A 23755-nucleotide genomic window follows, 5' to 3' on the forward strand; every position below is an offset into this window, starting at 1 on the left:
TTTACATTTTAATTGAATGTCAAGATTTACTGATTTTTAAAATGTTTTACTAGATAATCTAAATGGTGGAAAGAGGAAGTTATTTCATTTTTTTATTTTAATTACAGTTGTTTCAGTTGTAGTTTCTAAATTTTTCATAACTATTTGATCTTTATTTAAATAAAACATGACAGACATTTTCATTAAAGGCAAGTAGAATCAAAGGATTGAAACCAAGTTTTTCCTCCTGTGTAAAAGCTGTACTGTTCTAGTGCTCTCTGGCATTAAGGATAAACCTGGGCTTGTTTGCCTTCAAATATTCCAAGAAATGTTTTAAATCATTAAGAACCTGATGAAAGGAAACCATGATCTCTTTTGGAGTAGAAAACAAACATTTTCACTAGAAGCACAGTGTAAATTAAATAAAACTAGCTTGACGTCCCATAGCACTTTGAAGTAGACAATTCTGCGCTGAACTCCAGATGCTTAGATGATCAAGTATAGCTCTCATATCCTAAATATTCATTGAAATTGAGAAATGGTTAATTATTAAAAACCCTGGTGTGTATGTTTCTGATTCCAGGTGGTTTCGGGTCATTTGGTGTTTTCTGTGGCACGGGGTTCGACTCGGCCGGTCAGGTTGAGACTGGATCAGGTTCAGGTGTGTGATGGACGCTGGCATGACCTACAGCTCGAGCTCCGTGATGTCAGGAGTGGCAGAGAGACTCGATATATTGCTACAGTCCGACTGGACTTTGGACTGTATCAGGTACACACAAACACATACACTCACACATAAGTGGTCCTCTAACCCCTATTATGTCGCTGACTAACTGTTATAATCCCGTGTTGTAATCCATAATCTGGAATATTGGAATATCAAATCCTAATCTTTCTGGATTAAACTACAAATCAAACACAGATCACTGGTTTAGTGATTAAACACTGACTTACATGCAATATAACTTAAATCAACTAATATAACCTCACTTTCTCTCCATCTATTTCTCTGCCTCTCTTTAAATCTCTCTGTCTCACACAGGGAACAGTCATTGTTGGGAATGAGATTAATGGTGTAAAGGTGAAGCACCTACATGTAGGTGGAGTTTTAGGGTCAGGAGAGGTGCAAAATGGTATACGTGGCTGCATTCAGGTGCGTCTATGTAACTCTCAGTCATTTTTGCGTTCTCTTTTTATAATAACCTGATATGATCTCAACTGTGCTCACCACACTTCTGCAGCCTTGTGTTATGTATGAATTATTGGTAGTTTTGAATTCCTAATGGTGTCATTAGTTTTTAGCAAGCAGACAATTAGTTGAATAATTAATGAGAACTTAGAGAACATACATAATATAAAAGTTCCTTCAAATGTGCAGTCAGCAAAGCATTTACTAACTAAATTCCCAATTCTAGTAATTACTTCTATTTAATTTATTAGACTATTTAAAATTTATTTTATTATTATTAATTGTATTTGTCGATTTTTTAGTATTTTAATTTAATCATTTATTTTTTGGGTATTTTTAAAGAAGTCTATGATGCTCAGCAAGGCTTTTGATTTTTTTTATGTGTGCATACTATATATATATATATATATATATATGTTCTATGTTCTGGTATGTGTCCTCAGGGGGTGCGTCTGGGGGTGCGTCCTGATTCCCCTGCATTGCCCCGCCCTTCCAGAACAATCAAGGTGGAGACTGGCTGTAATGTTGGCAACCTGTGTAACTCCTCCCCTTGTCCCGTCCATAGCCAATGCACTGATGAATGGGATCGACACACCTGTGTTTGTGAACCAGGTAAGATTTCCCTTGTCCCGCCCACAGCCAATGCACCGATGAATGGGATCGACACACCTGTGTTTGTGAACCAGGTAAGATGTGAATTATGATTGATGGATACAAAATGTACAGAATCAAAATGCTTTGTATACATACAATGGGGTTTAAAATTTTAGAAGTCTATGTGAAGATCGATGTTGCATTTTTCTAATTTAATGCATTTTTCATCATAATTTATATTATCAGAATAAAAATATTAATGAAAAGTTGAATTGAAAATTTCAGTGTTAGGTGTGCTTTAATGGCATCACCTCTCGAGCTGCATGAACTCTACAAATTTGTGTAAAATTGATAATCATGTTCTCCAGCATGAGTTAAGAAAGATCCAAAGAGCAGCTTTAGTGAAATAAGAACATCTTACCGTCAGCACAAAGGAGTTCACATGCTCAATCACAAATTTCCTTTTTTTATTATACTTAGAAGCACAAAATTGTACTTTCTTCTTTCTTTTTGTTTTAAAACATTCAGTATACTAAAATGTTATTTCTAAATTAATTTTATTTCTAAATTAGTTATTTAATCCCACATATATTTTTTCAGTTTTCAGTGTGGTGTCAGACGTCTGTACAGTCTATATGTGTATTTATAAAAATACATAGAGCATGTCAGTGGTTTCTGTTAACAGCATGACAGTTCACCCACACAGAGTACATGATATACATTTATAAGTGCTTGTGTTGGTATGAGCTCCCATCACGTCTAAATGAAGATACAGACTCGTTCACTTCATTATCATACCGTTAAAGTTGCATCAGCCCAGTGTTATTAATAGTGCTGTGCAGAAAGAGAAATCAAAGACTCCCCTCATAAACTCTGAATTAATTTCTCAGACCTCCTCCTGGTAGAGTAAACCCACACATACAACATCTCTCTCTCTCTCTCTCTCTCTCTCTCACGCGCACACACACACACACACACACACACACACACACAGAGTGCCTAAATTTAAGAACAGAAATATCTCTCTCCTTTTTGCTCTGTTGTTGGTTAGATTCCCATACATAATTTAACAGTTTTAATAAATCTCAGTACTGCAGCATGCTAGTTGAATGTGTGCTGAATAAAGTTACTTTTTCTGAGGACTTTATTGTAATGTTGTAGTGACTTCTATAGCATTCAAAGCAGTGGAAGGCTTCATCAGAAGAGCATATGGTTGTATTATTGCATTCCATTTCTGATTTTCTTCATTCATCTTAATAAGGTTTGCACACACCTTTGAACAGTAGTTCAGAATCTCCCTGCTAAAAGAGAGAGAGAGAGAAAGGGGGTTATTGTGTCTTTTGATCACTTGTCGTGCAGATGGAGGCTTTCTATATGACTCTGGTGAAGGAGAGATCAAGGTTATGCTGTTTTGTTGGCTGTTTTGTGTAGAGAGTGAAATACTTTCAGTTCATTCAGTTCCTGTGTGTTTTATGCCTTAAATTCAATAAATATGTATGTGAGGTGTGTGCTGTTTTTCCCTTTTGAAGTGAATTTCAATGTTGTAAATTTAATTGGGGCATGCGTATCTTTTCCCTTATTACCTAGGATGAATTTCATTGTATCATACAATTTTATTGCATATTTTTTTCCCCCTGAGATCCATCTATAATGTTAATCATATTTTATTTTACCTTTTGACTGTTTAAACAGGCAGTTTTTTTGCTTCTGTGCCTTTAAGCCACCTGAAATGAGTAACAAGCTGAGGGTTTGCTGTCATATCCAATATATTTGGCACTGCCTCATCCTGCATCACATTGTTTTAGGTAAACGTGTCCCTCAGACTGTCGAAGTTGAATTGATGTGATGTTTTTAGTGGATAATCTTTTTTGAGCTCTGAAATCTCAAAAGATCACAGAAAACTTGATTTTTCTTGACACATTTAAAGTCTTTCTGGTATACAAACAGCTCCCTGAACACTCCCTACATCTGCCATTGGTCGCTCAAACAGATAGCCCCGCCCCAAACTCACATCATTGGTTGAGCAAACTCTGTGATAGTGTTTATACTTTTCACTGAAATTAACCTAAGAATGGCTGAGAAAATACTTTAACATTGAAAAAATATTGTGTTGTAACAGTTTAAATTTTTTTATTTACAGGATTCTACGGTAAAAGCTGTATGGATGCATGTCAGCTGAACCCATGTGAAAATCAAGCAAAGTGTCACAGGAAGCCCAGCTCCTCGCATGGATATATTTGTGACTGTGAGGACAATCACTATGGACAGTACTGCCAACACAGGTATACATTAATACACACCACATGTATGCACAATTACATGAGCACAAATGAACACACACATCACTACTGAATCATTACATGTGCTGAAAAAGGATTTTTTATTTATTTATATAGTATATATTGTTTTTGTCCTGCTCAGTAGCAATATCTAAACATAGTTAAAAGAAGATATATATAAATAATAAATAATCATTTTTTATAGTTAGTTTTAATCAGAAATCGAACTGAATTTAGTCAGGGTTATACCTGACAAAAATTCTAATATGGTACAAAAAATAATTTACTTCAAGTTATAGTTTGTTTTTATATAGTTATATATAGTTTGTTTTTATCTTACATAATTTTGCTTTTCAAAAAAAAAAAAAAAGCATTTTTTGTTATTAGGCTGTTTTTGCTGGGAAACCAGACAAAAATACTGGAAAAAAAGTATTTCCGCTTTATGCCTTATTTGTCCTGTAGCCCAGTTACTTTTATTCTGACTATAATCTCTAATAAATAGACAAGCAAAATGTACCAGTAAGATAATACAGTGAGAGATGGACAAAGACTTTATTGATGCCTTCAAGTTATAGTTTGTTTTTATATAGTTATATATAGTTTGTTTTTATCTTACATAATTTTGCTTTTCAAAAAAAAAAAAAAAGCATTTTTTGTTATTAGGCTGTTTTTGCTGGGAAACCAGACAAAAATACTGGAAAAAAAGTATTTCCGCTTTATGCCTTATTTGTCCTGTAGCCCAGTTACTTTTATTCTGACTATAATCTCTAATAAGTTGACAAGCAAAATGTACCAGTAAGATAATACAGTGAGAGATGGACAAAGACTTTATTGATGCATTCACATTTACGGCTGAATTTGTGTGCATGTGTGAGAGTTTTCTGTCACACTAATCCAGTGTTCAAAGCTTATCTGAAAGACTGGATGCGTATGGCGAATAAGTTTGTGTTCATGTTAATGATGCATTTGTTCTTAGCCGCATGTATGCGTGTGTGCTTAAGGTTTGCTGGCTTTGAACGGATGAAAGTAGACTTAAGTTTACCGACAGACTGTGACTCATGTGACCCTAATTCATCCCCTACCTCAAACTCACACGCGCTCAGCCAAATCCTTCACAACAGCGGCAATCTCATCTGCTCTCATTTATCTGTTGGCTCCATCTCTCTCTCTCTCTCTGTGTGTGTCACGCTGTCTAGCTCTCCATGTCAGATCTACCCTAGATACATAGGTATTTGATAAAATCTAACTGTGTGTGTGTGTGTTTGTAGGGTTGAGCAGCAATGTCCTCGTGGTTGGTGGGGCAGCCCGACATGTGGACCCTGCCACTGTGAAGCCAGTAAAAGCTTTGACACCGACTGCAATAAGACCACTGGACACTGCCACTGCAAGGTACATGCATATTGTTATACTGTATGTTAAATGAGTAGGACATCCCAAAAAATTAAATAAATGAATAAAATCACAGATTCACATCAGACATGTGCACTACCGTTTAAAAGTTTGGGATTGGGATCTCTTATGCTCACCAAGGCTGCATTTATTTGATCAAAAACAGTAATATTGTATTACAATTTAAAACTGTTTTCTATTTTAATGATGACAAAGCTGAATTTTCATCAGCCATTACTCCAGTCTTCAGTGTCACATGATCCTTCAGAAATCATTCTAATATGTTGACTTAGTGCTTAAGAACATTTCTTATTTTCAATGTTGAATCTGTATAACTGATTGGTCTGCTGGTTTTGATACCTAAACCCTCTTAAAGTTCCTGTAACATAAGACAAGGCAAGCACAAGTGTACTCTATACAGTCTATACCATAAGAACACAAACATACTGTTTCAGTATAAGGATCAGCAGTTACAGTAAAACTGTCCAACAACCAGCAGCTTCATAAACATGCGGAGCGTTATGCTTCATGTTCCTGACCTTCTCAGAGTTTCAGGAGAGTAAAAACAGAGTTTCTCAGGATCAGCCTGTGGTGAATCGACAATGCATTTTTAGCAGTTAGAGCTTTTTAGACACACATTTTACATTTAATAGGCACATTTACTTTATTTTCAATTTTATTATTAAAACAGTATATAGAGTATACAAAATAATGGAGAGGTTAGTGAGAACAGGAATTGGAGATTGTGTGAGTTTCCTGGCAAAGCACCACAGCTTTAAATTGAAATCCTCATTTGTACAACTACAGGTATTTTAGGTTATGAAGTTGCACAAATTTCTCTTAATAGTAGCATGTTATATCGCACTTTCCTGTATAGGCCTACCATATGCATTTTGCCAGTATGTACAGATTATACCTTCCAGTCTTTAAACTGTTATAGTCAAATTCACACATGTTCTTTTGATTTGGTACTATTTATAGGAGTGAATGCCCACATGTTTATATAGAATTGTTCATACAGTATAGCTGGTCTGGGAAGTGTTAATTGGTTTGTGTGTGTGTGTGTTTAAGTGTAATTAAGAGATTAGAGAAATGTGTTCCTCACTCTGGAGTGCTATAATAAAGCTTTACTCACCCTCTCGCTGTACATCAGGCTTTTGATTATCTGTATATTACACTCCGATCCCAAAGGAAAACATGAACACACACAATCTTATCAGGCTTTTGAAATATATGAAGGAATTTTGTTTATTATTCTAGCTATTATGTTATAATCACTATGCTTTGTGATTTTTATCAGTTTGTGTTGAAAATGCATGTGTTAATATGGATGTTTTTGTGTGTGTCAGGAGTTTCATTACCGACGGCCGGGCAGTGATGTCTGCCTGCCATGTGATTGCTATCCAGTGGGCTCCTTCTCAAGGTCATGTGACCCCGAGAGCGGCCAGTGCCAGTGCCGACCTGGAGTGATTGGCAGACAGTGTAACATGTGTGACAATCCATTTGCTGAGGTCACACAAACAGGCTGTGAAGGTACAGTAAATACCCCTTCATCCAACTGTTAATCTTTCCATGTTCTCTCCACAATCGTTAATCATTTCCTCACCCGCTTTTCTTAGTAATCTATGATGGCTGTCCGAAGACCATAACATCAGCAATCTGGTGGCCCAGAACAAAGTTCAACCTGCCTGCTGCTGTCCCCTGTCCCAAAGGATCAGTTGGTGAGTGAGTGAGTGAGTGTGTAGATTCACATCTGTGTCTTTTATGTGTCTTTTTTGAAGTCCATCTAATGCATTCGTTCATCTCTTTTTCCAAGGAACTGCGATTCGGCACTGTGATGGAGAGAGAGGATGGCTCGACCCTGATCTGTACAACTGCACCTCTCCTCCTTTTGTGGAGCTAAACACAGCCGTGAGAAACTATACCGCCACATTTACTATCCATTTACTATATTGAAGCCTGTTGCATACATTTTTTGCCAAAACTTTTTCTGGGTTCCTACACTGAAGATTTTGCATGGATTGATATTAAAATTATGTACAATTGTCAATATTTATTTTCCTGTTAGAGCTCAATAATATAGAATTGGTTAAATAACCAATAAATAATATATTAACCAATGAATAATGCTTTCTATAGTGTATATGTATATATATAATATTATTAAAGTGCCATTTTAAAGTGAATTTTGGCATTTTAACATTAAAAATACATATTCATTTTGATTTGATTTTACATTTATTTAATTTTAGATTAACAACAGTCTTATTAAATTATTATTTTTTTATTTAATTTTATTTGAGTATGACGTGTTGTGACGGCAAAGCTAATGTAAAATGTAAATATAGCAGAAATTAGCTGAATTGAATTGAATATGTCAACACAGGATGAGTGAAACAGGCCTAAGATCCATAACTTTCACACAGTATTGGAGATGCTTGTCTATGTTACATAACCATTTTTTCAATGTGTGTGTGTGTAGCTGGAGGCTTTAGAAAGAAATGAGACAGAACTCAACACCATCATTGAGAAAAAACTGGCCCATCAGCTTCGTGATGTCACAGAGGCAACAACCCGTCTCTATGGCAATGACCTTCAGATAGCCGAGAGGCTGCTGTCTCGCCTCCTGACCTTTGAGAGCCTCCAGTCAGGCTTCGGTTTGACAGCTACTCAGGATGCACATTTCAATGAGGTGTGTATTACCTTAGGGAACTGATGAATAGCTGGAAATTTGACATTCAGATTTGATTGAGCTTGACAAGACTAGTTGATTAACGTCTTGCTTTGGTCTGTCTCTCTCTGCAGAATGTGTTGCGAGGCTGTAGTGTTTTGTTGGGTCCGGGCAGTGCTGCGTTGTGGAGGGGTCAAAGTTCAGGTCCGACTGGAGCGGCGGGATTGGCCGATCTGTTGGAGCAGTACGCCCGCATACTCGCCCAGAACATGAAACAGACCTACCTCAATCCTGTGGCACTCGTCGCCCCAAACATCGGTCAGCATTAATACACAACAAACACATACAGAAGAAATAATTACTTTTAATTGATTTTTAGATTCTTATTTTTATATAAAAAAAATCTGTTTCAAATAAATGCTGTTCTTAATCAAAGAAAATACAGATCATAATAGGACGTGTTACTCGTCCAGCAAATAAGCATCAGCATCTTAGAATGATTTCTGATGGGTTTTGAGGGAGTGAAAAGAGCAATGTCAGCCTCAAATTAACTTGACCGACCTCTGAAAATTGATTTCAGATAAAATGCGTTTCATTGAAACAGTCTTTGACGCATTTCTGTTGATTTATTTATATTTTGTTCATGAAGGATATTTAAATATCAATCAAAAAAAAAAATCTTAGTAAATTTTATTTAATCATTAAATGATTTGTTGATTCTTTTTTTTACTGTGATGGGCATAATACTTATTAATAATTATATTACTTATAATATATTACTTGTATTTTATATATTTTTGTGTATTTTATTTTTTATGTTTTTTAATAAAATAATGGGTGGCATATTAAGTTGCTTCAATACAGTATATATTCATTTTGTTTGTGACAAGCATAGCATAGAGAGTGTCTTAGTCAGCTGATGGTGGGAAAAGTAAATATTGGAAATAACCTGTCATGTGCAGTGTGAAGTGAAGTTGAGAAAGATCAATGTGAGACTAACACCTGCAGTGTGCACCTCCGGCAGGATCAGCAAGAAAAATGGCAGCACTACAGAGAGCAGATCTATTAAAAGAATCCTGTAGTTCACACAATGTGTGTGTTTGTATTTTGCAGTCATGACTCTGGATCGCGTTGACAACCACACACATGTGCGGCGACGATTTCCACGGTATCACAGTACTCTGTTCCGAGGTCAAGTGCTTTGGGACGCTCACACACATGTTGTGCTGCCCCCTACTGCACTAGTGTCACAGCGCAACTTCTGTAAGTATCACATGTATACACTCTTTAAACCCATTTACAAGGCTTAAAAGCATTGAGCAATAAATCTGTGTTTAGTTTCAGCTCCATCTCCTGCTGGCCCTGTGAACCTGTTGGCCAATCAGACGTTAGAAGCAACAGCAGCGCGGCGTTCTTTGTCACTGCAAGAGGCGCCGGTCTCCATTGTCATCCTCCTTATTTATCGAAGCCTAGGGGCCGCACTTCCCCCTAAATACCACACAGACCGTCGCGGCGTCAGGTTAGAAAGAGATAAACGCCACACGGATCACTGTGATCTGTGAGTGTGATTGTCTTTCTAACAATGCGTGTGCATCTCTGCAGGTTACCCAGACACCCTGTGTTGAACTCGCCTGTAGTGAGTGTTTCTGTGTACAATAACCAGACATTCGTGGAGGGTTTTCTGGACACTCCGGTCCTGCTGGAGTTTCGTCTTCTGGAGACCAGCAACCGCAGCAAACCACTGTGTGTGCAGTGGAATCACAGCAGCCCGTAAGTCTGTGTGCGCTGTCTTTGTTTACTCAATTTCATGTCTCAAGGACAATCAAAACCACTATTAAAGGAATAGTTCACCTCAGAAATGAACATTTTGTCATCATTTATTCACCCTCATGTCGTTCCAAACCTGTGTACTTTTCTTCCTTATGTTGAACGCAAAAGAAGATTTTGATGGTATTCAAACAGTTGTTGGTCCCCATTAACTTCCATAGTAGGGAAAGAAATACTATGGAAGTCAATGGGGACCATCAACTGTTTGAGTAAAAGCATTCTTCAAAATATCTTCTTTTATGTTCAACATAAAAAGAAACTTATACAGGTTTGGAACGACATAGGGGTGAGGAAATGATGACAAAATTGTCATTTTTGTGAGAACTATCCCTTTAAAGCACCATCGGTTGACCAAACCATTACATTACACTGCTGGTCAAAAGTTTGGAATAATTAAGACTTCATTCTAATATGCTGTTTTGGTGCTCAATTATTAATAATGGTTCTTATTATTATCAATTTTTTTAAACAGTTAATACAACTGTTTTAATGTTTTCGTGGAAACCGTGATACCTTTTTTCAGGATTCTTTGATAAAGAAGAAAAACAGCATTTATTTGACATTAAAATCTGTACTGTCGCAATCATGTGATCAGTTCTTTTTCTTTGTTTTAAAACAGCTTTGTTTATTTTCCATTCTGAATAAAAAAAGTCCCAGATTTTTAAAGTGGTCTCAGACGCTTAGAGCCCACTTTATATTTTAAAGCTTTTATAAAGGCAAGTGTAACAGCAGGTATTAAAGATCATGAATAGTTCAGCAGAAAGCGAGCTGATTGTCAGGATAAAGCACTTGGCAGCTTGAATATGATTTGTCATTCAGAAACTGACATTTCAGCCATTAGCGCAACATGGTACAAAAGCCACTGATACTACGCAGCGAGCTGGGAACCAGACGTTATTAAACACTTTTCTTGACAGACGCTCTCTCTGTATCTCTCTCGTCCTCAGACAGACACTCACACATTAATTCTCTTTCTAAAGCAGGTTAACACCATTTTTAACAGACGTTATTCTCAGGAGTGCAAACCACTCACACTAAAAGCCTGTTACTGCTGAGTTAATTAATTTCAACCGCTGTACTGGGATGTGGTTGTGTTTGTGATAGAGTATGTGTTCATTCATAATTCATCATCTCTCTCGAACATTGACTTTGCTGGCATGTATTGATTTTAGACCTTAGATTCTGTTTTTTGGACATGTACTGCAGATAGCATTCAGAAAGTGGTGGGAATGAGATCAGGAAATGGTTTAAGCAGGATTTGAACTCACAACACCCAACTGAGCACCACATCTCAATAAGTCAGAACACATGTGCAAACAACAAAGCCACAGCGTCTCCCACTTTTATCAGGCCAAGAACACAATAGAAAGAAATATTATTTTAATGTAGTATAAAACTAATGTTTTTTTATACATGCAATATGCTGTTATTGTCTATTCTCTGGTCTAACTGGTTCATTCAGTCTAATTCTCTTTGATTGGTGCAGTTCCTGTGTACGGTGGTTGCGATTCTGCTCCATTACTTCTTTATGTCGGCATTTGCGTGGCTGTTCGTGGAAGCTCTTCATATTTACCGTATGCAAACAGAAGCGAGAAACATCAACTATGGAGCAATGAGATTCTACTATGCTATTGGCTGGGGAGTCCCTGCTATCATTACAGGTGTGTAAACACACACACACAGACACACATGTGTACTTTCAGGCAGTTATGCTCTGTGACATATATGTGTGTTGCAGGGTTGGCAGTTGGGTTGGATCCAGAGGGGTATGGCAACCCAGATTTCTGCTGGATCTCCATGTACGATAAGCTCATGTGGAGCTTTGCAGGACCAGTTAGCGTCGTCATCCTGGTATTTTGCTCTTCAGTGTGTTTGTGTTGTTTGTGCCATTTATGTGTTTTTATGTGTCTTTGTAATTTTCTATCTGGATGTGTGAAGTACTGCAATGATTGTCTAAACTGACAAATCTCTCTCTGTTTACAGATGAATGGTGGGATGTTTTTAATGGTCCTGCGTATGACATGTAACCCCACTCAGAAGGAGATAAAGAAGCTGCCCGTGATGTGAGTACAACATGCATGTGTTCAGGAACAATCAATTTGGAAAGTGTGAGGGGAAACTTGAATAATGAATATTATTTAGGTGACCCCAAAAAATGAAAATTCTGTCATCATTTACTCACCTTCAAATTGTTCCAAACCTGTATGAATTTCTTTCTTATACTAAAAACAAAAGAAGATGTTTTAAAACCAAAGTGAGCATTTTTTCTTTAATCCCGATGTTTTTAATGGTCCTGCGTATGACATGTAACCCCACTCAGAAGGAGATAAAGAAGCTGCCCATGATGTGAGTACAACATGCATGTGTTCAGGAACAATCAATTTGGAAAGTGTGAGGGGAAACTTGAAAATTTATCATCATGAATATTATTTAGGTGACCCCAAAAAATGAAAATTCTGTCATCATTTACTCACCTTCAAATTGTTCCAAACCTGTATGAATTTCTTTCTTATACTAAAAACAAAAGAAGATGTTTTAAAACCAAAGTGAGCATTTTTTCTTTAATCCCCAACCAAAAATTATTATATTATATTATATTATATTATATTATATTATAGTGAATTTATGACTTTTCGCCTCTTTATTCTACATTAATTCCTTTTATTCTATTTCTCTCTCTCTATCTCTCAGTTCTACTATCCGCAGTGCCTTCCTCCTGTTAATATTGAGTACATGTGTTTGGTTGTTTGGCCTTATGGCTGTTAATAACAGTGTCCTGGCGTTCCACTACCTGTTCATTGTCCTCTGTTGCGTACAGGTAAGTGTGCACTGGCTCTTACTCATCTCTTTCTTTTGTGTGTGTTTGTCATTGTCATTTTTGCATTTTTTACCCTGTACACTTTGATAGTTGTGTTCTACATAATGTAGTGTAATGTTATTCTCCTACTCACGTGTCTCAGGGATTGGCTGTACTGTTGGTTTTTACTATCCTGAACTCTGAGGTGCAGGAGGCCTGGAAACTGGCCTGTCTGGGCAAGAAAAGCCCCAGTGAAGAAGCTCCCAGACCTCCACAGATCACAGTTAGTCAACACAAACATACATATTATCATATGACCCCCGACACATGCACAGTTTTACACAAACATCTTTAACACAAACCCATATTTGACCTCACGGAGTGAAAATGAGCATGTGGATTTGTAACCTGCTGTATGTGTGCAGGGCCAAAATCCATACAACAGCGCCTCCCTGCTGGAGCAGAGCGGATTACACCGGATCACACTCGGAGCTTCTACCATCTCATCAGTCAGCAGTGCCAGGTCTGTCAACACATCAATTTCAGATTCACAATTCTTAAAATGATGTTGTATACCTAAAAATAAGCACATTTGAAAATAAATAAGGTATAATATGTATAGGAAAAATATTGGTGATATTTTAAAATAAGGTGTGATGAACTAACAATGAACTACGTATTTTACTGTTTTTTTTTTTTTTACTATGCTATGTTATTATAAATATATATTAATTGTTAATAAATGTTATAAATATGTTCATTGTTAATTCATAAAAAATTTTGTCATTTAAATTTATGTAAAGTTTTATAGCTGTATTATACTATTATACTATTCACTCAAATTCTTATGCTTATAATATACACTACTGTTTGGGGTTAGTGAGATTTGTTTATTTATTTATTTTAATTAATTATTTTATTCATTTATGCATTTAAATTGATCAAAAGTGACAGTAAAGACTTTCGCAAGAAATCTGTTTCAAATAAATGATGTTCCACCAAAATAAATGTTTTTGATCGCCAAATCAGCATATTAGAATGACTTTGAAGGATCATGTGACACTGAAGACTGGAGCCATGGCTGCTGACAATTTAGCATTGCCATCACAAGAAAAAAAATACATTTTAAAATATATTCAAATAGAAAACAGTTATATAAATTGTAATAATATTTTACAATATTACTGTATTTACCATATTTTTGACCAAATAAATGCAGCCTTGATGAGCATAACAGTTCTTCCAACAACATAATAAAATAAATAAATAACTAGAGACCACATACTTTTGAGCCGTGTATTTTGTAATAAAACAACTGTAGATTGTATATCACTTTCTTATTTTAATATTGTACATTATACATCATTTGTAAGCTGAACTGTGAAAACATGTACAAATTTGTAGACATTTTTGTTGACTACCTACTGTATGTAGTATCCATATGTAGCAAACTGAAAGCCTGAAAGTTGGCGTATATGTTTTTCTCAGGGAGAATCTCTTGGCACGGCAGACTCTAGAACACACTCTTGGTCACACAGGGGCCACTGACCTGGACGTGGCAATGTTTCACCGCAACGGAGGTACACTAGCACACAATAACCTGCATGCATGTACGTATTCACACTTACACACACTCCTTAACTGCTCGCTGGTCATTCTTTACTTGTCAAATTCAAGTGTTTGTGACCGTCATGTCAGAATTAGTGTCATTTAGTTCATCTATTCTTCTGTTTGTCTGTCAGGTGAGGACTCAGACTCAGATTCTGATCTCTCACTGGAAGAGGAGCGGAGTTTGTCCATCCCATCATCAGAGAGCGAGGACAATGTGCGGCTGCGTGGACGCATCCAGCGGCGCTTCAAACGGTCCGGTCAAGGCAAACGTTTACTCACAGAGCCCACACACAACGGTGGAAAAGGTACCAAAACTATTGTTGCAGTTGTCTATGTCACTGTTATTGAAGCCAGAGGAGTGCAGAAAGTTAGTTTCATTCTTAATTTTGTGATACCCAACTGTTAGTGTATGGAATTGTTTATGTGTCAGATCTGGATGGCAATGACCTGCTCTCCTATTGGCCAGCGCTGGAAGGCTGCGAGGCACACTCACTGCAGAAATGGGGCTCAGAGCGCCGCCTAGGGGGCGACTACAGCAAGGACGCAGCTAATAACAACCAGCCAGATGCAGCGCTGACCAGCGGAGATGAGAACGGACTCACACACAGACACCGCAAGGGTGAGGCACACATTCATTCAAAATGTTATCCAATATTGGCCAATAACAATACATTATGATATTTAATTGTGCATGTTTATTCCTTCTGTTTTTGCATTTAGATGCTGTCATCTAATGCTCACATAGAGTTAATCTTTAAAAACAAATTAAACAATGCTACACTATACTGGCTATTGGCTGATATCTGGGTTATTATTGATATTATTATAGTTAACTAAAACGAAATTCATAGCAAGTGATGAAAAAAAAATTACATAAAAATGAACTGAAATAAAATATTTAAAAACATTAAACTTATTTTTCAGCTAGTTTCGTACGCAACATTTAATATTTTCATTAGTTTAACTTGATATATTAAAATTACTAAAACTGCAATAAATATTAATAAAACTATGCTGACATGTTTAAAAATATATATACATAAATACACAAAAATACACAGCTCCAGTTACTAAAACTTTAACTAAAATTTAAATAAAAACAGGAAATATAAAAATAAAAACTAATTGAAAATATTAATAAAACCTATAACACTATCTCAGTGATACTAAAATAACACTGGCCAATATTAAATATTTAATACTTAATAATTTATTGACTTATTTCCCCTATTTTTATTTTTTAGATTATTTTTCCATCATCTAACACTTACTTAAAGTTAGTATTTAAAATTTTATGACACTTTTAAATTTTTTGTTTTAGCTTTTAGTGTTTTACAGTATTTTTAATTGATTTAGAAATATTTGTAATTTCATTAAATTTTTATTAAGAAAATATTTTAGAAATAAAATATTAATAAAATAGTATAAATTATATAAATTCTGTACATCTTATTTGCATGAAAATAGTTATTGGCTTATTGCTATTTTCATGTATTGACAGAATTTTAATATCGGTGCATAGAAAGCCGTACTAAACCCCTCTGCATCCATTTCTCAGGAATCCTGAAGAATCGTCTGGGATGCCCTCCTGCTCTGCAGGGCCTGTCTGCCGTGGGTCGGGCTCCCAGCGAGATGTCTTGGTACAGGACCTCAACATTGGGTCACAGAGGTGTCCCAGCTGCCTCCTACGGTCGTATGTACTCCGGCACTGGCTCGCTGTCCCAACCTGCTTCCCGATACTCTTCCCGTGAACACCTGGATTCTCTTGCGCGTCACCAGCGTTCTCGGGACAACCTCGACCTGTTGCCGAGACGACGCGAGCTTGGTGCCGAACTGTTTTATATTACGTTATGCGTGCTTTATTATATTGTTATATTTAACAATATAAATAATATTTTATATTATTTACACTTTTACTTGGAGCATCTTGGAGACGTTGCCACAGATCTTCTGGATTTAGTCTGTCTCAGTTTCTTCATGTCATTCCAGACATACTGGATGATGGTGAAATCAGATCTCTGTGTGGAGCACTAGGAACCCCAGGAAACCCTGCCCTCTCGCCGCGGTCGCCTAGACTCCGCACCCCCATGTAGGTACCCGCCATCTGCAGCTGCACCTGGAGCTCCATCCAGTCGCCCGCCCTCTAGTGAACATCTGGATATCCTCTCCTCCATACTCGCCTCCTTCAGCTCCTCTGTCTTAACCCTGCCCCCTAACCCTGTCTCTGCCTTGGCAGGCCCCTCCCCTTCCCCGCCTCCTCTCTCTGCAACCTCTCAGAGCGTCTCTGAAGTGTCACCTGACTCTGAGTAAGTCCAGCCCCTGTTTTGTCTCCTCTTGTATTCCTCATTTGTTTCATGGTCATCCTTGGTTCTGTTCAGTTACAAAATGTCAAAGCTGCTCTTTTCCATACAGAAAAACGCATGGTGATCCGTTGCAAATTTTGTGTGGTTTACTTTTTTGCTGTTTTAATTTTTTGAAAAAAACATGAAACATGAAAATTGCTATTAAAAATAAAAACATCCTAAACAAAATAAATATATAAATTAGAAAATATTAATGTGTGTGTGTGTATGTGGACAGCATAACATTATTAAAATAATTAATTAGTTAAAATAAATAATTAGTTTTTTATTAAAATAGTCCTATTTTTTAGCTGGTGAAAATACTAGTGTTCTAATTATTTTGGCCACCATTGTATATAAATGAAAGATATAAATATGTAATAAAAATAGCACTAAGTGAGCTACCACTGGTGCCCCTTCAAAAATATTATGTACAGGATGACATTATTGACAATTTTCCTGTTCTGTCTTTTTATTTTTTCTCTTTGTAGAGTTAACAGAAGTGATGGACAATCTTGATGATTCCTTCGCAGTCCCATAATGCACCTCTGCAGATGGGCTCAAGAATCACAGGACATAGCCAACCGGAGCGTTCAGGACTCCTACTGTACTTCACCCTGGGAAAAGCATAGGACATGAGAGTGAAGTTGTTCATCAAGGGCTTGAGACATCACCCTCCTGAGAACAGACAGGAAATCAAACCAGAGAAGGTGATGATTTCTATGATTTTCAATTAATCCAAACTACAAACCTCAGATTTCAGACCAACAGCTGAGAGGACTGGTCAGAGACAGAGAGAGAGAGGGGAAAAAAAACTGTAAAGAACATTTTTATACTTTTTGTATCTTTTTCATCAAAGATCAAAGAAGAAAAATCTCTAGTGATGTTTTTGAAGATTGTGTGGATATGTGTTTAAGTGGGTAGGATCGAAAAAAAATCATTTTCAAACCCATTCCGAGCCAAAACAGTCCCAAACATTCCCAATCTTTCCACTCCAACATGTGTTTATGCAACAAGCCACACCCACTGATAGACCGGAGAGAGTCTACGAAGAAAAGGATCGGTCCGTGTAAATGCAGAACTTATTGGCCCAAACATGGGATTGGTGGGAAACTCCAGAGACAGTGATTGTAATTATAAAGAATTATTAAACAGAAGATATGTTTGGACCATAATGATTGTCAGTCAATGGATTGTTTTCAGACAGGTGACTTGATTGGAAGATTTTAGCTTGATCTAAACACATTTCTTCAACAAACCCCAACTCAAATCTTCTCAGCTATTCAGGAGAAGATATTTAATCCATCTTTGATTTCTTTTCTAACAAAGAGAGCATATCTAAATATCAGTCATTATTGTCTCTGTGGAGTATTGAATAACCTTAGTGCTTCAGAGGAAGGAACATTGTAAAATGAGCTAAATACAACCATTAAGGTGAGATGATTTCAAAATATCAAGCTCCTGTTTAAAAGGGAAATCGTGCTTCATCATATGACTTTATCTCTTTAGTCATTTGCAGTATTACCATGAGTTTTGCCAAAAAGAGTGCCCTATATCATTCCTTTTATACCTCTTACCTGTCATAAAGTGCTCCAGTACTTTTTCTATTCATGGTTTTATATTTTATTTATTACTGCATAACTTTATCTTGTACAGACATTAAATTAATTTATTTTATTTATTAATATTTATTGAAATTCATTTCTCTACCATAATCGTTGCTGGAGTGTTTATAAAGAAGTGCGTATGGGAGTTTTTTTGTTTTTTTTTATAAGAGCGAGATTTCATCTGTTTCAAATTTTTATGTGTGAAAACTTTTGTACATGTATCGTCTGATATGTCCCCCTTCTCTTCTGTTCACAATGCATTCTGGTAAAAGAAATGTCCTCTGTCCATCAGAGAGAGAGAGAGAGCGGTAGAAGACAATGATTGGGTGGGAGAGAGAAAAGGGGAATGTATAATGGCTCAACATGTTTAATATGGGACATTTTGTATCTCTTTTACTTATGGGGGTGTTCAGAAAAAAAATCTGCTACCGATGGGAGAGGAAAGTGAGACCCGTTGGGCGTCAATAAAAGAGTTATTGCTACCATGTTTCTGTATGTTTTTTTTTTTTTTTTTGGAATTTTCAAGACAAACACTTCTATGGTTAAAAAAAATGTAACTTGTTTATCACATTACACATTTTTCTGAATTTCAGTCAAATCAAATGAAATTACATCTACATGTAAATTTTACATCTGCTTTTACAGTGGAAGGTTCTCACTAGTTTAATTCAGTCTAACATTCTGTTTCACTGGTTTACACACTCAATTTCCAGTCTACTGTTGTAACATTCCTTAAAAGACAGTTCATATGAAATGAAAGTATCGTTTACTCACCCTCATGTTGTTCCAAACCTGTATGACTTTATTTCATACAACATGGAACAAAGGTTTGGAACATAACGAGGGTAAGAAAATGATGACAGAATTTCCATTTTAGGAAAAATTTCCATTTTCATATTTTGAAAAAGAACAAAGTATTCTGTTCCCAAACACTGTATACTAACACAAGTAAATCAACAACACTGAACTAACTTCAAGCACTCCATGAGTAGGAAGTCACTTTAAGAGAAGCACTTATTTACCTGAAAAAAACCTGCATAGTATAAATGAGCTACGGTGAACTGAATCTAAAGGTTGGTCCTGAAGACGCTGTCCTAAAACAGTCAGATGAGTTGTATCCAAGGCTAGATTATGGACTGGTAATGACCCCTGAAATGTTTTCCACACATGGAGGTTGCAATGTTGTATCTTCTGTGTTTTCTCACCTCATATTTGCAGTGTAATTTCTTACCACAGTCATTTTTAATGTTTGTAATGTAATGCATATAACATCAAACAGGGGCCTTGGAGAACCTTAATCAATCCTTGGTTTGATCCACAAGCATTAAATTAAAATGCTATACAGTAACATTAGAAATCTAATTTCCTCTTCTCATCAAGCACAAGTATCAGGACTAAACATCTCCTCACTGCTCAGCTCTGGCCTGTTTTTGCATTCCACTGCGCTGCTTTTCCATTGTTAACATGCACTAGATGGACGTGTTCGACTATTGCACTCCAATTTCTCATTTGGAATACTTCCCTAACATAAGATTTTCGGTTGTTTTTGTTATATGATATCACTTAAACACAAGACCCAGATAGACACAGTGCATGATAAACATTCACTCTTTTAAGCAAATTAAATTAATTAACAGGTCAAAGAAATTACATTTACATTATAATAAAACCTTACAGGCTTGTAAAAAATGGTAAATTAGCTTTTATGTTGATAATTTTACTCATGTAAAACAAATGCTAGCATTGCATAGTATTGTTTATCCTCTGCAAATTGGATGCTAAAAGACTTCTTTGTTGACAATTGTGACGCTAACATTAGCATTACGATTAGATTTTTTATATGTCATGATCTAAGTCTGTCGGACTATGGAGCGCCTTTAAAAAGATAGTTCATCCAAAAAAAAAAAGAGAAAATTCTGTTGTCATTTACTTCTCCTTTTGTCTCTCCAAACATGTATGACTTTACTTTCTTCTGCAGAACACAAAAGAAGATATTTTGAGAAATAGTTCAACTGTTTTCAACAGCACTGGACCCATTTACTTCTATTGCATGGACAAAAAAAAAAACTGAGGCATTTTTCAAAATACCTTCTTTTGTGTTGCACAGTAGAAAGTAAGTCACACAGTTTGGAGCAATATGAGGGTGACTAAATTATGAATTTCAATTTTCAGGTGAATTATCCCTTTAACTATCCCACTTTTGACTGAATGGAATGCAGCATCAGTGTTGATGAGAGAGAGAATATGAAAGGAAATCAGATTTGTATTAGCTATTGGAACAAAGCCTGCTCGAGTGAATTCCCCCCTCCGTATGATACACATGGTACATTCCTAAACACCAATTAAGTTTAGTCCACAATAAAAAATATATTGTTTTGTAAATAAACAGAGAATAAAAAATGACTTTCAAAAAGAAAGCAAACATAGCTAAGATGCCATAAACATCTGAGTTCAAGTCTGTAGATATTCGTTATCCTCGCTGTCACTACTGGAAGGTGGAGGATCTGCGCCGATCTTCCGTAGTTTGGCTTGATAATATCTCTTCTTGGCCCGCGCCGCCTTCTCTTTTTGTCTCACTGCTTTCCTCTTCTCCTCCCACACACACTGCTGCAGCAGTAACAGACTCATCGTCTGCTGATGCTCCAGCTCAAATAGTTCCTGTCGACGTGCCTCCCATTTCGAGTTTGAGGTATAATGGGAGTCCATTGGCGGTAATGAATTCTCAACTGCTCCTCCGGCAGGAGCACGTGGCACCACAGACTCTCTGTGTGGGGTTTCAAAGTTTGAACCCCTAGTCCCTGATCCCAGTGCTGCATGGGTTGAGTAGATGAGGGAGGGACGGCTGGACCTGGAAGAGAGTGAATGTGAGTGGAGAGGAGAGGAGGCAGTGCCAGGAGGAATCCCAGAGTTAACAGGTGGGTGAGTTGGTGAGATCAATCCAAGTTCAATGGCTAAGTTCTCCTTGCTGTCTACTTCCTGTAAAAAACGAAAGTTTAATAGCATCATAATTGCTGTACATTTATGTAATAAGGCTCAAAGCGGCATTCTATATTGAGAGTATACATGCATGCATTGTACATGCAGTAAACACAGGAAATTTGCAATGAATGCAACACTGGTGAAAATGTATATGCCTAGTGTATGGAACACAGAATATGACAAAAATGACCCTTTTAAAAATGCTATATATATCTTCATATAATAAAAAATCGTTTATATATAGCATATATATGCTTTATAATAAAAAGCAAAATTGTTTTATTTAATAAGAATTTTAAAATGTTTTTTATGTTCACCCAAGCTGCATTTATTTGAGAAAAAATACAGTAAATCAGCAATATTGTGAAATATTATTACAATTTAAAATAACATTTTATTTTTAAATAGTTTACAATGTCATTACTGTGATGGCAAATCTGAATTTTTAGCAGCTACAGTATTACTTCAGTTTTCAGTGTCACATGTTCTTTCAAAAATCATTTTAATATGCTGATTTGATGCTCAAGAAACATTTCATATTAGTATCAATGTTAGAAACAGTTGTGCAGCTTAATATTTTTGTGGAAACTGTTAAAAAATGTTCAGGATTCTTTGATGAATAGAAAGTTCAACAAAACCACATTTATTTATTATAAATGTCTTTACTGTCAATTTCTTTAAAAAAAATCTTACCCAAAACATCTGAATGGTAGTGTATTCAGTATATAATTATAAATTAATATTAATATTTATAAATGAATAAATACATTAATATTACATTTTCACCACATTTCCTGTTTACTGCATGTAAAATGTTAACACTTTACATTATAAAATAATGATGCAAGCAAGTACGCTTTCCATGCCATAAGTTAATCATATTTTTATAATAAAATCTGCAATATAAAAGAAAACGTTTAGCTTAAGAGGTACTTTAGTAATCCTTTTTTCAAGGCTGATTTCAGTCTTACATCATTTTGACTGTGGTCAGCATCTTCATGCTCACTCCCATTAGTGCCTGAAAGCCCCATCACTACAAGAGAGAGAATGACTCAATTAATCTCCTTCCTTGTATAATTACAGAGCTGGCAGCTGGGAAGAGTGGTAGTATTTCATCCTGTAATAGAGATGACATGACTATTAATTACCTGCTCCAGGTGAGCTACCCCTAACCGAGGCATAGCTGCCATCTCCGTCTACCTCCTCCAGACAGGAGATGAGGTTCGGTACCAGGGCAATCACTTCTCTCTGCACCTGACAAGAACCACACACAACCACCCTGTGTGCTACTAGAATTTCCAAAGCATATAACTGAATTATAGAAACATAAGACTTCAGTTTACCTGAGTGAGGGCAGACACAGGAAGCCCGGCTGCCTGCTGTTCCTGTCGCTTCTGCAGCCCAACACGACATTCCACCTTCAGCCGTTTCCACAGTGTCTTCAGAGAGCCGATGCTGCTGGGGGGCCGACTAGGGAACGCCGCATTGAAGGCCTGAACCAGCTCTGCCCATACAGCGTTCCGGTGCACAGTAGTGTTGGTGTCTTTCCGAAAGTCCTGGACTGTGTCCACCACCGCATGGATTCTCCGAAGCAGGAAAAGCTTCTGCTCCAGAGTGAAGTTTGGCATGCGGTACGTCATGGTGGTCAGCATGAGTGTATTTGTGTGTAACTGGGTAAGAAGGCTTATATCGAGGTACTGTGTGTTACTTCATTTGTAGAAAATCTACAAAGTATCGCACTAGTATTATTTTCAACAGAACAGTCTAGTTTGAAAACTTTTACATGGTAACATTTGCAGTATCACAGTGTTAGTTTTTGAGTCTTACACTCCAGCATTACAGGAAGGTGAGGTTGGTTTGGTGTCGTCATGTGCAGTACACTTCCAGAGTTTCAGTTGCAGTGATATGTTAAACTCTGGATGCCACAGGTAAACGGCTTCAGTGTTCAACGAAAATGCATCCGGGATCCACCTGATGCGCAAGGGGTCACCAGGTACACATGTGGAGTCTGTAATTCAGCAGACAGTAAACAAAATGAAGGGAATAATTGCTGTTTTTGAAACGTAATATCTGCTCCTCTTGTTGGAAGAATTAATTAAACATTTGATCTTCGAGGGAAAAGCCTCATGTGTGCTCCACGAATTTATTTCTGAGAATCGGTTCTTTTGAACAGTTCGTTTCAAAGAGCCGGTTGATAAAAAATAAAAAAAACAGTTCAGCAATTATTCTACTGACGTCGTCGTTTTGTTGATAAAAGCGTTTATTGTAATTTCATGTGTCTCAGGTTTTACAACCATTATGCAGCTAATAAAAATTTTTTTTTTAAAAACGTATAATTTAACTATAATGTATATTTATGTTGTTATAACATTCGTTTACATCTCTTGGATGAAATGTTTTTGCACATTTTTTTTTTTTTTTTTGTATTTTTTGCATTTGATCAAAGTGGGTGTTTACGCAGTTGGCTAGAGCAGTGCTGATTGGGGAGAAC

General features: G+C 36.6%; 2 protein-coding genes across 2 annotated transcripts in view; one reads left to right on the forward strand and one right to left on the reverse strand.

Annotated features, from left to right (window-relative positions):
• celsr3 (cadherin, EGF LAG seven-pass G-type receptor 3) overlaps nucleotides 1–18231 on the forward strand; it is a 42940-nt gene extending 24709 nt beyond the window's left edge. The window contains exons 12-37 of the mRNA XM_016524267.1: nucleotides 563–748; nucleotides 1022–1132; nucleotides 1612–1780; nucleotides 3903–4044; nucleotides 5310–5430; nucleotides 6780–6963; nucleotides 7050–7151; nucleotides 7247–7341; nucleotides 7913–8122; nucleotides 8236–8419; nucleotides 9215–9364; nucleotides 9440–9620; nucleotides 9704–9871; nucleotides 10650–10656; nucleotides 11415–11589; nucleotides 11667–11779; nucleotides 11912–11991; nucleotides 12620–12746; nucleotides 12889–13008; nucleotides 13151–13248; nucleotides 14214–14335; nucleotides 14468–14641; nucleotides 14767–14955; nucleotides 15895–16163; nucleotides 16371–16642; nucleotides 17170–18231. Coding sequence (XP_016379753.1) covers nucleotides 563–748; nucleotides 1022–1132; nucleotides 1612–1780; nucleotides 3903–4044; nucleotides 5310–5430; nucleotides 6780–6963; nucleotides 7050–7151; nucleotides 7247–7341; nucleotides 7913–8122; nucleotides 8236–8419; nucleotides 9215–9364; nucleotides 9440–9620; nucleotides 9704–9871; nucleotides 10650–10656; nucleotides 11415–11589; nucleotides 11667–11779; nucleotides 11912–11991; nucleotides 12620–12746; nucleotides 12889–13008; nucleotides 13151–13248; nucleotides 14214–14335; nucleotides 14468–14641; nucleotides 14767–14955; nucleotides 15895–16163; nucleotides 16371–16642; nucleotides 17170–17197 — 3777 coding nt within the window. The 3' untranslated portion in view covers nucleotides 17198–18231. The remainder of the gene's footprint in view (nucleotides 1–562; nucleotides 749–1021; nucleotides 1133–1611; nucleotides 1781–3902; nucleotides 4045–5309; nucleotides 5431–6779; nucleotides 6964–7049; nucleotides 7152–7246; nucleotides 7342–7912; nucleotides 8123–8235; nucleotides 8420–9214; nucleotides 9365–9439; nucleotides 9621–9703; nucleotides 9872–10649; nucleotides 10657–11414; nucleotides 11590–11666; nucleotides 11780–11911; nucleotides 11992–12619; nucleotides 12747–12888; nucleotides 13009–13150; nucleotides 13249–14213; nucleotides 14336–14467; nucleotides 14642–14766; nucleotides 14956–15894; nucleotides 16164–16370; nucleotides 16643–17169) is intronic.
• A 2207-nt stretch (nucleotides 18232–20438) lies between these two features.
• Nucleotides 20439–23755, reverse strand: part of LOC107717519 (fibrinogen silencer-binding protein-like) — a 4065-nt gene continuing 748 nt past the window's right edge. The window contains exons 2-5 of the mRNA XM_016524291.1: nucleotides 22608–23272; nucleotides 22413–22518; nucleotides 22236–22297; nucleotides 20439–21261 (exon numbers count right to left, since the gene is read on the reverse strand). Coding sequence (XP_016379777.1) covers nucleotides 20737–21261; nucleotides 22236–22297; nucleotides 22413–22518; nucleotides 22608–22916 — 1002 coding nt within the window. The 5' untranslated portion in view covers nucleotides 22917–23272 and the 3' untranslated portion in view covers nucleotides 20439–20736. The remainder of the gene's footprint in view (nucleotides 21262–22235; nucleotides 22298–22412; nucleotides 22519–22607; nucleotides 23273–23755) is intronic.

The sequence above is a fragment of the Sinocyclocheilus rhinocerous genome, unplaced genomic scaffold (genome assembly GCF_001515625.1).
Source record: "Sinocyclocheilus rhinocerous isolate Xijiao unplaced genomic scaffold, SAMN03320098_v1.1 scaffold2645, whole genome shotgun sequence".
Taxonomy (NCBI): Eukaryota; Metazoa; Chordata; class Actinopteri; order Cypriniformes; family Cyprinidae; genus Sinocyclocheilus; species Sinocyclocheilus rhinocerous.